General features: G+C 39.6%; 2 protein-coding genes across 7 annotated transcripts; one reads left to right on the top strand and one right to left on the bottom strand.

The window, feature by feature from the left end:
- Positions 1 to 75: 75 nt before the first annotated feature.
- LOC100114545 (transcription elongation factor SPT5) lies at positions 76 to 8292 on the bottom strand. Of its 6 annotated transcripts, XM_032602005.1 has the most exons (12): positions 8133 to 8292; positions 7957 to 8031; positions 6385 to 6805; positions 5249 to 5319; positions 4915 to 5161; positions 4586 to 4818; positions 3660 to 4507; positions 2988 to 3580; positions 2436 to 2821; positions 1941 to 2342; positions 1240 to 1409; positions 76 to 1153 (listed from the first exon to the last, which is right to left on the bottom strand). In XM_032602005.1, the coding sequence occupies exons 3-12, from the start codon at positions 6690 to 6692 to the stop codon at positions 917 to 919; spliced, it is 3495 nt and encodes a 1164-aa protein (XP_032457896.1). In that variant the 5' UTR covers positions 6693 to 6805; positions 7957 to 8031; positions 8133 to 8292; the 3' UTR covers positions 76 to 916. The 6 variants fall into 6 exon arrangements, with proteins under 6 accessions (XP_032457896.1, XP_032457897.1, XP_008217350.1 ...); XM_032602006.1 differs by lacking the exon at positions 7957 to 8031 and having other exon boundaries at positions 8133 to 8277; XM_008219128.4 differs by lacking the exons at positions 7957 to 8031; positions 8133 to 8292 and adding an exon at positions 7265 to 7510.
- A 390-nt stretch (positions 8293 to 8682) lies between these two features.
- LOC107981272 lies at positions 8683 to 9922 on the top strand. The gene is made up of 3 exons (XM_031928376.1): positions 8683 to 8871; positions 8941 to 9574; positions 9674 to 9922. Exons 2-3 carry the CDS (start codon positions 9010 to 9012, stop codon positions 9859 to 9861), a joined length of 753 nt encoding a protein of 250 aa, XP_031784236.1. The 5' UTR covers positions 8683 to 8871; positions 8941 to 9009; the 3' UTR covers positions 9862 to 9922.
- Positions 9923 to 12782: the final 2860 nt, after the last annotated feature.

Raw genomic sequence — 12782 nt, forward strand, 5'->3', positions numbered from 1 at the left:
ATTTAAATATTTCGGGCGTGCTTATTGTGATTGTGAAGATGGATCAGACACCAACAGCCAAACATCGATTACAAGTACTTATTTTATTATGATATTTATTAAATACGTATTGACAGCGGTGAGTATCGCGTCAGTGTGACATTGAGAGGGATTAATGAGGCGCCTACTGACTTTTATAGTACTTATTCATCTGTCTTTGATTTTATTCAAATCCAACTCACAGAGTTTGGAGTAAGAAATTTTATAGATATTTTAGTTTTGATTTTCAAGCTAGCTGCTAGAGCTAGCTCGGCTTTTTCCTATATGTTCATCATAAATATATCATTTTTATTTTTTTTATTTTTATAGCTGAATTATTTTCTCGAAAAGTATGAGCATTTTTTAATCAAAAATAGCATATAAAAAATGATGACAATACATATGTATCACAACCGTGAAAATCGGTGAAATTTTCTCAGTTTTTTAACAGAGCAGAGAAAAGCTTCACGACAAAAAGATGAGGCTTTCTCTCGCAAACAGGCATTTATATTTTGGAACACATAACAGCGATATACAGCCGCTAATTATATTATATTGCCAAACTATAGTACAAAAGATTATGCATGTACAATCGTGTCAAATACAATAAAAATGTGGGTAACATAATAAATAATGATTGAGTTTCGTTTTTTCTTTATTAAAAAAAAGCGAGCTATATGTACAATTCATAATTTAAAAACGACTTTCAAAAGCCACAAAGTTGCTTTTGACACTTTTATCGATTGCAACATTTATTTAGTTGATTAAAACTTGTATGATAATAATTAAGAAAATGTAAGCGCTATTTGTTTCCAAAGAATCTCGTGCGTAAAATTTACAATATTTACATATAATATGCCCTTCAAAAGATAATTGTTTATCGGCAATCGTCAACGGTTTAAGGTGATCTCATTTTGCATAAGAATCGCAGCTGCAACATCTTTACCTCTCCTGCATTTGATTTAAATACACCTTCTTGATTGTCAATTGATAAAAGCGTACCGACCGACTCTCGGTCCTCGCCGATAATGACTTTCACTCTGTCATTTTGTGACGGAACTACGGGTTCTAGTTGATCGCATAAAATATTTACTGATCTATCTTCGCGTGGCAGAAATACTGTGCACATTCCCCCCTAAAAAAAGAAAAATAGCGTTTATTAATTTTCTATAATGCTTATAGACACCAAACCAAAAAATTTGATTTTAAATCATAACCAACCGAAATAGTCGTAATGTAGCCCTGTTGCCCAGCTAGATCTGCATCCTGATTAGAGTCTCTGACACGAACTTCAATATCTATTGTGTGCCATTCCTGGCCAAAAACGCCAGAGTGGCCAGCATCTACTGTAGAGCCAGGCGTTTGCGGATTGTATGGACTTCCTACTCCACCTAGAAAATGTGTTAAGTCAGTTGAAGTTTTTCAAACTTAAACCCCAGCTGGTACATAACGTTAATTGAGAAACGTTTCTGCAACGTTTGATTTAAAATCATATAACGTTTTCTGAACATTGTCAAAACGTGTATAAACTAAAAAATAATTTTGTTTATTCCACGTAACGTATTAAAAGCGTTATTGAAACGTTTCTTAGTCGTTGTAAGCAACGTTACAGAAACGTCGCTACACGCTTGAAAAACCTAGGTATTTTCGAATGATTTTTTTTCCAATTTACTGGAAACTTTTCTCAAACATTTGCTTACATTTTTAAAATGTTTCCAGAAACGTTATAGGAACGTTTTTCCAACTGCTCTTAGGCAACATAAGCGGACATTTTGTCGTAGAAACGTTTCTAAAACGTATAAAAACTTTCAAAGCAACGTTGTACGGTTTCAAATTAAACGTTGCAGAAACGAGTTTGAAACGTTTTGTGTTATCTGGGAATAGTTGAATAATCTACCTTTTATCGTGCTAATTCAACTTACCGGGAGTCATAGGACTGTAACCCATAGGCGAAGGCGAAGCAAAGGCTCCATGAGGACTGGTAGTGTATCCTGTACCAGCGGGTGATGGTGTGCTGCCATAAGCAGCAGGACTGGGACTTGCTGTGGCGCTGGCAACGGGACTGGGACTAGGCTGATAAGGACCGAAGCTCTGCTCGGAACCGTACATAGTACCAGGCGTCTGAGGTGTGAAGGGACCACCGGATGGATAACCAGGAGCGTAGCCTGGTGAGCCTGTTTCTTCGATGTTGTACCCGTCAAAGTCACTTGTTCGAGCTGGGGTGTTGGTGACCGTTGGGTCCCAGGCGCCCGACTGTCCTGGTGTACGCGATCCTGCATCGTGCGATGGTGTCATCGAACCATAATGAGGCGTTCGCGATCCAGCTGTAACGGATATAAATCAGATTAGATTTTGAATATGCTTTTGCTTGCGAACACGAAAGCGTTGTGGCATTTCATAAAGTCTTGAATACTTACTTTCATACATAGGTGTCTGCGATCCATGCATAGGCGTTTTACTGCCAGAATACATGGGCGTCTGACTTCCAGCGCCATAACCTGGTGTCCTGCTGTAACTACTAAACCCTCCGTCCTTGGTTGGTACGCCAACGTTGGCAATATGAGATCTGTCGACCGAGATTGTCTGGCAAGTGGAGTGAAGCTCGACTCGAGCTGTAGTTTCAGTGGCATCTTTGACTATTCCAACATTGCCTTTGTATGGACCACTAGTAATCTTAATAGTTGTTCCTATGAGATCACGATCACGACGTGCGCCACCTCGGCCACGACCTCGTCCTCCGCCGCCACCGCCGCCACCGCCCCCACCGCTACCTAGACCGCCACCGCCTCGGCCAGCTGGAGTCCTAAAAATCGTAAGAGTGTATTAGTAATAGTTTAAAAGTAATATTTTAATAATTAAAGAATATTTAGCTTTGATTTCCATATGTCATCAGCTTGAAAAGTTATAAATTCCAAACCAGTAGTGAACTATACTTTGAATGAAAATAAATATGCGTTTGTTTCATTTACCCGCTAGGGTGCATTGGTGAAGCGATTCTAGGTGACATAAAACCGCTGATCATCGGTGCCATCGCCGAGGCCGCATTCATTTTGTTGCCTCCAGCCAGTTGCAAATGTCTAGTTTTGCACACAAATATACCGCCGTTGTCTATAAACATTCTAGAATGGAGGAAAGCAAAGCTCCTGTATAGATGCTTAATTTCACCGCCTCTTCCGGAATGTGGGCCGTCGACAACTTTAACAATGTCCTTCTTTTGTATTGTGTTTTGCTGTGAATCCAACGCGACGGTATTCCTATTCTCTCTCCTCTTAGTAAGTCCTTGAGGCCTCGCTTCCACGACTTTGCCGTGCATCGACAGTACGTGGAAATTTTCTCGTTCGAGTCTTACAATCACACCAACCGTTTGTGGATCCAGCTGGACAAGATCACCCCATTGGAATTGACCGAGGCTATCGACACCCGTGGCCATGTCAGAGCAGAGCTGCAGATCTCGAGGAAGCACCTCGAGCTCGTGCATCGATAGGTCAGAAAAGAGAACTACACGGTTCTGCTCTACGCGCACAATAAGGCCCGTGTCACCTTCATATCTTCCTGCTACCACCTGATAAACGCGAAATCATTGTAGTTTATTCGAAGCAAAGATAAAATAAAATTCAATCATTTGAACATAAAATTTTTACTTTTACGTGATCACCCATAGTGAAGTATTTTCTCAATTCACTAGCTTGAAACTCTAGCGCCTCTTTCAAATCTTCGTGCTTGGGCATGACCATGATCATGTTTCCATCGATGGAAACAATTTTACCTTGCAAGTTTAACAACTCGCCTTCGCAGACTTCCACGTTGTCACCTGTGCTGAAAGTATGCGTTATCGAGTCTTCTTTCCCAGCTGAGACTCCGGTGACAGGAGCACCGCTTAGTTCAAGATCTACTCCTTCGGGTGCCTCTTCGAACTTTTCAAGTTCTGATAACGTCGGTTTTACACCTTCGGCTATTATAGCGCTGGTCGTAAAATTCTTGTACAAGAATCCTTTACGACTGTACCTATTTCCTTCAAAGATCAGAAAGTCACCATCACTGGTTACTTCACCACCGATGGCACGAATAGCTTCTGGATCGAAAGGTTTCGCGGATGGGCGCCTTTTCTTCTTGCGCTTCATTGCCTCGGACTCGCTCTGCGCTGTTCTCAGGGCTCCTCGGGGTCGCGTATAATCGATCCTTGGAAGCAGTTTTAGGTGGACCTGGTTTTGTGCTAGATCGACGTAGTCCACCTGCGCGATATCATCCTTGTAGATACCTCGCTTCAGACGCACCCACTGCTTAGCTTTGAGACCGGTTTGTTCTTTGACAACTCGCATCACGTCCGTCATTTCCTTGATCGGTACCATTTGTTGTTTCCAAATACCCATCCTTAGATTTCCTACGTTTTCAATAGCTGCCTTAACGTGCGGTTGCTTGTAGGCTTCGATGTAGATGTAGCCCTTTACGCCTTCGGGTGCCACCACCGATTTGATTTGTAATGGTTCGCCTGTTTAGAAAGGTAATTAAATTAATTTGAAGTTTACATACAGAGCTTGTTTTTATAAAGTAAATAAGAAACACTTACCGGAAAATTGGTATGTCAAGAATTTTCTCATCAGCAGCAGGACCGTAGCTTTTTCTTCTCCAATGCGACATTTTACCATCCATAAGTTTGGATCTTTGACACCAGGAAGTAGTGTCTGCTGAGTGATCTCGTCACCCATCTCTTCGCCTCCATCGCCGAATCTGTGAGCTGCAGCTGATTCGTTAGCATATTTTTTTTTGAGATACTCTTCTATCTCGTCTTCTTTCTGAGAACTAACCAAGGTAAAAAGAAAAATTTAATAAATTCTTTAGTCTATTTTCAGATAACTCAAAACTGAACAGCTAGTCTATTGTATCGTGAATACTTACTCCCACAGGTTCGTGCCTCTTCGTCTTCCTTCTATTTCCCGTGCCGTCAAACCAATTTCATCAATCTCATTTCCTACGATCCCTATTTCTTGCGCTCCTTCTTCCCATTCCTCGTCATCTTCAGGTTCATCATCGACTTCAGCCTCCTGAATAATGAAATCATACACTTGACCCTTCTTCTTTTTTTTTCTTCTGGGTCTGTCCTCGTCTTCTTCTTCCTCTTCATCGTACTCATCCAAGTCTTCTCCTGAACAACAAAATCAGATCGCCATATTGATTATTATATCATTTATTCATTACTGTCATCTAGTTTATATATTAATTTATATTTTACCTTCCGGTTCCTCCTCTGGCTCGGGTTCTTCTTCCGAATTTGCTTCCTCTGCTTCATCATCCCTTGCAGATCTAAACACATTAAAAAACTCTGTATTGTATACTTTTGGTTTTGTCATCCTTATCTAGCAGAAATATTTGTGTGTGATGTAAGTGTGATAAAAATGTGAGAAGAGTAGAACAAAAGTGTGATAAAACCATAAGTTTTTATCGCAGTTGGAACAAGACGTCGTGTGGTGCGTCATAGTTTTAATCATACTAGAAATCACGGCGCGCTTTGCATGCTCTTATTTATACTCTTGGTTTTTAATTATAAATAAAAATTGGAGTATATTGGAAAGGATTTCCAGAGATATTTGCATATGAGTATAAGATTTGATTAGGAATGCTATTCAAACAACTTGAAATGTCATTGTAGTTATATGCATTGTATTCAAATTGGACATCAGACTCTTTACACTGATACTCGCCAAAATGGTGTAGAAACAGTCTTTAATAACAGTTTTTATATAAATTTCTTGGTTTGCTCTTTCACTTGAAACTCTATGGCTCAGCTCTCTAGCTATGATAGTTTTTGAATAAACCTACAAACAAATTTGTGGTAGATCGTATCGAACCCAAGCTATTGTTTTGGCCCTTAGTTAAAATCTATCATAGCTAGATATATATGTAGATGTATGTAGATTTGTTTCAAGGTCCTAAATATTTTTCTTAACACCTTAAAACAAATCACTATGCAAAGTTTCAGCTCGGTGCTATGCTTCTGCAGTTCTGCATATGTATAAATATGTATATTTTATAATATTTTTTTCCTCAGAAAATTATGATTTTATACGACTTTTAAAAGACTTTTAAATATGCCAGTTACACTTTTAGAACTGATATGTCACACTTATTTACAATTTTTACAAATGCTTAATTTTTTGATTGACCATACGTTATATGAAAGCGTGACAGAGCTTTTAAAAAAATTTGACATACTTATTACAAAAGTATGACATATGCATTATAAAATCACTCAACTACGATAAAAACTCACGTGTTCATCATTATGAAATTACACTTTTCTATACTTTAGTAACACTTTTCATTTCTAGTAGGATTACAACGAAAGAAAGACAAAAAATCTTTACAAACCCTGATCGAGATCCTGAACGCGAGCGTGATCTAGATCTGGACCTTGATCTGGAACCAGATCTAGACCTTGAACCAGACCTGAACCTGGATCGACTTCTGGATCTGGAAGTTACCGAGAGACTCCTACTTCTAGATACACTGCGTGATCTAGATCTGGATCTAGATCTGGCAGGACTACCAGCTGCACTGCCAGCTTCACTGGCATTTCCAGATTTGACAGAGTGATATTCGCTGTCACTACCTTCACCTCTTCTTCCACCATGGTTACTCCCATTAGCAGAGTAGACACTTTCTTCGGAGTCTGACATATTGTTTATTTTGCTTCTTTAAGTTTTTGCTAAAACTCTCAGCTTTAGTCTTGGTCTTATCGATTTTTACTAGATGTCGCTCGCTGTCCAATGTATACAGAATATACTTGTACCTAAATTTATTCGATTAATTAATTAGTAATTCATTAATCACACATATGATAATTGCAATCCTTACATAATTACTCTCCTATAGATACCTTACTTTACATAGTTTAGTCTAATCTAATTCACTGTTTTATTGTTTATATAAAAGTTAAAAACATTGTTTCACTAAGTATTTTTCTAATTAACGTTAATTTATCTACTTCACCTGATTGACAAAATTTGTGGGTGTGTACTTTTCTATTTGTAATTTTATATATCATGAATACGAAATCTATGCGTTTTTATACATGTATGATTGTAGCATACGGTTTTTTTGTTGTACAGCTACGCTTCTTATATTTTTCTGCGATGTAACAGTATTGAGTTATTAGGTGCCTCTGATACTGACTTTAAAGTCAACTGATTTTAACGATTTCTAGTAAAGCATATGTCTTTAATATTCAGAAATTCTAATCTATACTTACTTTCAATGACTAAAAAGAATGTCGTCTCTCTCTCTTTGTACATATACATGTTGTCGATTTCACTATAGGTTGAATACTTGAAAAGACTACGGATTTTCAAATTCTCGAATTACCATGAAAATTACTATTTTTTAATTGCGAAATTGTTTTACTTGTTATCAGGCTTGCGATGTAGTACATACAAATTCTTTTTAGGTTAAACTGACTTAACGCTACCTATACATATATATGAAACTGCGTATTTTGATGGTATCTTTAAGAACGCGAATATGACAACACGGAGCGGGATCTTTGAATGATCGAACGAGCATAGAAATGATTTCCCATACACAATAGTAGGGGAGAGGGGGGCGAACTTGAATGCTTTTTTTGTCGCTTTATATTTTAAAACCGTTAAAAGAAAATAAAAAATCAATCAATTGGGTTTCAAGTACTCGGATTAAAGTTGTTATACAAGAATTGTCAGCTCTTTTCCCGGGTTTTTTATTAACTTGGGATAGTTACATTTTTGAAGATGCGGACAGTGTGGCCATGTTCGGCTATTTGTAGCCAAAACGGCGATTTCACACTTACCTTGGCGATATGTTTTTCAATCATGGCGAGGGCGATTTTTTAGGCTATATTAGTACTTTCTTGGCTATTTTATAGGCTATTTCAACTAGGCTTGCGAAGTTGCGAAGCGTTTTACTTACCAGCGTTTTAAATAGCGCGCGAGAACGAAAGACCGATATACCAATCCCAATAAATTTGTTAGCGACGCCCATAACCTATACACATATAAAAGGACGAACAGACACATGCATGACAAGTCTATATGTGCATCGTGCACACAAATACGTTGTCCTTTGTTGTCACGACTTACACTTACCTACAACGGACGGCTATAATACATCTGCGTGTGTGTTTGTGCATTGGTAACCGGCAAAGTTCAAAAATCAGTGATTTCGTCAAGATATTTGTGACTTTGAATTGTACTACTAAATTTGTGCTATTTTGTACAATGCAAAAATAAGAAAATGGCCGACAAAAAAAAGCAGTCTCAGTAAAAACAAAACCTGCCACCAAGCCCCAGAAAGTCAGAATATATAAGTATAATTCGTCATGGGAAAACGAGACTTGGGCGAATGGTAAAATAATTTTACTAAACGTATAATGTCTTGATATATAAGTATAATTTACAGCGAAAGAAAGGTTGAAATAAATACTATATGCTTGCGCGTTTTATTTATAGGTTGGTTGGTAAAAAATCGAGATAATCATAATGCTAATCAGCAAGCGTTTTGTAAACTCTGCCGTAAACCTCTTCGAGCCCATCCAACAGATTTAGAAGCTCACAGCAAAAGAGATTCACACGGAAAACTATTTGAGAGTTTGGCTGCTGAAAATCAACCGAAAATAACTACAGTTTGCTGTAGCGAAGTGGCGCCCTCTGCGAGGAGCTGAATATACTAAGAGAACGTGGGAGCCAGAACGAAAGGGTCCGGCCTAGGACACGGACGTTGACCAGAGCTTATACCTTAACCTGCATAATAAAAACGAGTATTCCTCAGGCGCGTGGCTATTTCTTATTACCCGACCACCCCGCTACATTTGCAAAACACAAACAGGTAAGAAAAAAGAAAATCATGAAAGGGACTTAATACTAGCAGCTTACTGAAATTTTGAAAGATTTGAAGGTAATAGAAGATCTTAGATTACACAAAACAAAATGTGGGAATTTAATTAAATACGTAATTGCACCAAATATGCTAAAGGAGCTGATTGAAGATGTTGGTGATTGGAGTTACTCATTGATCGTTGATGAATCAACTGATGTTGCAACAATGAAGTTTCTGTGTCTTTGTATAAAGTATTTTAGCCATAAGCAAAACAGGATAGTTACTGCTTATTTAGGTTTAATTGAAGTCGTAAAAGCAGATGCTAACACTTTATGTTATGCAATTATTGAGTATTGTAAAAAAATTAATTTAAACTTGAAAAATTTGATCGGTTTAGGTACCGACGGAGGTACGAATCTTTGCGGTAAAAAGCATTCTGTCTATACGCTGTTGAAAGCGCAATTTAATGAAAACCTACAATTGGTAAGATGTATCTGCCACTCGTTGAACAACGCTGCTTCAGCTGCCGCCAATCACTTTCCAGCAAACGTTGAATTTGTATGTAGGGAAATATACAATTGGTTTAACCATAGTGCAAATCAAAAATCAGAGTATAAGACAACGTGGGAAACAATAAATACTGGTGTAGAAGCTGATAATATGGATACAGTTGAAGAAAATGATACAGATGTTGATAAAAACAAAAAAGATAGTAAGAAAAAAGAGGTTTATTTGAAGTTCGTTCAATTATCAACGACTAGGTGGCTAGTAAGGTATAATGTAATTTAAGTTATTTTACTTCATTTTATAGCATTACGGACTCATTTCGATTTAGTAGTCAATACAGAGAAAGATTACACTGCTAGACTTCTTGTTGATATGTTAAAAGATGACAGCAATTATTTGTATTTAACAGAAAACTTAGCTGAAGAGGAATTTGAAGTTATCGATATATTGAATACGTTTGATTATCCATGCATTAATGTACCCGAAATCTAAAATGTAATACCTTATAAATAATAAAAAGACAACAACCTTATTTATTTAAATATATATAAGTTCATTTCTGAAAATTCTGAATCTGTAAAACTAAATTAATAAATTATTTCACTACATTGTTTAAAATGATTTTTTATTACACGTAGGGTCGTATTAAGAATTAATAATTATAAAATAATTAATATTATAGGTTTAATAAAAATAATTTACGTTTTTAATTTTTTTTCCCGGGATGTACATGTTTACTTTACGATTACAAACTTTTTGTTGGGTTATAATGCTTTTGAATCTATTCACATATTTGAAACTTTCAAATCTGGCGATTTTTGGCGATTTGTTTCCAATAGGTGGCGACACCAGGTTTCCCAATGTAGGATTGGACGTCAGACAGGACGTCGTGGAGAGTCCTACTCTCTCTCGTGCTGAAGGTTAGGAGTTGAGGAACGAAGAATGTCCTCCCGCTTCTTCTGGATGAAGTTTCTTTATTGTAAGTCTGGTTGGCACAAGCGCCTGAAACGTTCTGCCGCACGCAGGCGGCTACATGCGCTCCTTCGCTCTCCCTCTCTCTCGCTCAAACATGGCGGAGCTCCCCGCTCCTGACTAGCGGAGGAAGCTCCCTACACACTCCCCCCCCGAGATTCTTGTTGCTCAACTTGCAAGCTCTGCAAGGAGCACCGGAAGAGTTGAGAGTACAGAAAGAATCGCATGAATATGTAAACTTAAGACTAAGGTACAAAAGTGTGAAACGCTGCTTACAAACTAAGTCACGAAGCTAAGCTTGTGATTTGAGATTTGACGCAAATTTTACGTTTTTACGCGCGTAGGTTTTTAGTACTGGACGCGGGTCAGGTGGCTGATTGCCATTCAAACTGTCGCTAGGACCTGCTACATCGTCGACTAAGTTTTCTGAAATGAAAAATGCGGGCTTTAAAAGCTCTACCGAAACGCTACGAGGGGCACCGTTAACCTCGATTTTGAATACGCGGTCGGATTCGCGCGATAGCACCTTATGAGGGCCTGAGTACGGTCGCTCGAGAGATTTTTTTGCCATTTTCCGCAAGTGAACATGGGTACAGGTGTGCAGATCTTTAAAATAAAAGATGCGTTTCTTGTAATGGTGTGCCACTGGTATCGGACGAATCAGACGCATGTGCTCACGGTATTCCTCTAAAAACATGTGAGGATCGGGTACTATGTCTTCCGGTATAAAGAATTCGCCCGGTAGACGTAGCGTGGTGCCGTACAAAAATTCAGCCGGAGAAGCTTCGGTATCTGATCTAACATGGCAACGCAAGCCTAACAGTACGGTGGACAGAGTCCGGAGCCAATCGTCGTCCTTGTGACACATCAATGCAGCTTTTAACGTGCGATGCCACCGCTCAATCATGCCGTTAGCGGCAGGGCGATACGCAGTGGTGCGAATGCGCTCACACCCGATCAAAGACAACAAGGCTGTAAAGAGTCTTGACTCGAATTGAGCCCCTTGATCCGAGGTGATCACCTTGGGTGCGCCGAAGCGCGAGACCCAAGTGTCAAAAAATGCGCGAGCTACGGTCTGGGCTGAGGTTTCCTGAAGGGGAACCGCTTCAACCCATCTCGAAAAACGATCTATCATTGTAAGCAGGTATTGGTAACCGTCACGCACCAGTAAAGGCCCTACAATATCGATATGGACATGGTCGAAGCGACCATCCGGAGCTACGAAGTGCTCCGGAAAGGTTTTAACATGCCTGGAAATCTTGGATTGCTGGCAGGCAAGACAATTCTTGCACCATGTAGCGATGTCGCTATGCATGTTTGGCCAAACATATCGTTGTCGAATGAGACGATCGGTGACCTTGGGACCAGGGTGAGCAGTGTTGTGAAAGAAGTCGAACACTGACCTAAGCAACGAATCAGGGATATACGGACGCAGGCTTTCGCCAGTCAACTCACAGTAAATGACTGTGTGCTCTGGACCAAGCTGAAGACGCTTAAGAGTAAGAGGGTAGTTCGGAGACTCACGAATCTCTTTAAGCTGCTCGTCCGCTTCCTGTTTGGCGGCTAGATCTGCCAGGTCAAACTCTAAGGGAAAGCGAATAGACTATATTCTAGAAAGAGCATCCGCTACGACGTTGTCTGAACCTTTGACATGTTCGATTCGGGTAGTGAATTGAGAGATATATCCTAACTGACGCAAACGACGCGGAGGGGATTTCTCATTGTTTTGAATAAACGCATAGATGAGTGGCTTGTGATCCGTAAGAATCGCGAAGTCACGGCCCTCAAGTAAGTAAGAGAAATATTTCACCGACTCGAACATTGCAGTGAGTTCCCTGTCATAGGTGCTATACAACTGCTGGGCTGGGGAGAACTTTTGCGAAAAGAAGGCTAAAGGTTCCCAGCTGTTCGAGATAGATTTTTGCTCTAAAACAGCACCCATCGCCACGTCGGACGCATCCGTTACAAGGCGGAGTTCTGCGCCGCAGCGAGGGTGGACGAGCAGAGAAGCATTGGCAAAATCTGCCTTGATTTGCTCGAAAGCTTTGCTAGTCTCTGCAGTCCATTCGATTGGACGTTTGTCGTTTTTGGGAGAGTCACGAAAGTACGCGTTCAGCGGAACCTGGGCCTCGGCAGCATGAGGGAGACTGCGGTGATAAAAGTTCACCATGCCGAGAAAGCGACGCAACTCCACTACAGTACTGGGCTTGGAAAACTCTGTCACTGCTTTGACTTTCTCCTGAGTTAGAAGAATGCCTTGCGAGTTGATAGAGTACCCTAGGAAGACAAGTTCTTCTACGGCAAAGATACATTTGTCTACATTGATGCGCAAACAGAACTTGTTTAAATGCTCGAACACTAAACGCAAGTGTTTGACGTGCTCTTCTACCGACTCTGAGGCGATAAGAATATCGTCGATGTAAATGAAAACAAATTTTAAA

The sequence above is a fragment of the Nasonia vitripennis genome (assembly GCF_009193385.2).
Source record: "Nasonia vitripennis strain AsymCx chromosome 4 unlocalized genomic scaffold, Nvit_psr_1.1 chr4_random0006, whole genome shotgun sequence".
Taxonomy (NCBI): domain Eukaryota; kingdom Metazoa; phylum Arthropoda; class Insecta; order Hymenoptera; family Pteromalidae; genus Nasonia; species Nasonia vitripennis.

Bases quoted from the DNA above. Each gene is read 5' to 3' on its own strand.
- LOC100114545 (XM_032602005.1), bottom strand. From the start codon at position 6,692: ATGTCAGACTCCGAAGAAAGTGTCTACTCTGCTAATGGGAGTAACCAT. The intron at 2,822-2,987 runs GTAAATGAAACA...TACGATTTTTAG, and splicing joins TCACCAATGCACCCTAGCGG to GACTCCAGCTGGCCGAGGCG. The intron at 1,154-1,239 runs GTTGGTTATGAT...TTCTTTTTTTAG, and splicing joins GCTACATTACGACTATTTCG to GGGGGAATGTGCACAGTATT.
- LOC107981272 (XM_031928376.1), top strand. From the start codon at position 9,010: ATGCTAAAGGAGCTGATTGAAGATGTTGGTGATTGGAGTTACTCATTG. The intron at 9,575-9,673 runs GTAAGAAAAAAG...TTCATTTTATAG, and splicing joins TGATAAAAACAAAAAAGATA to CATTACGGACTCATTTCGAT.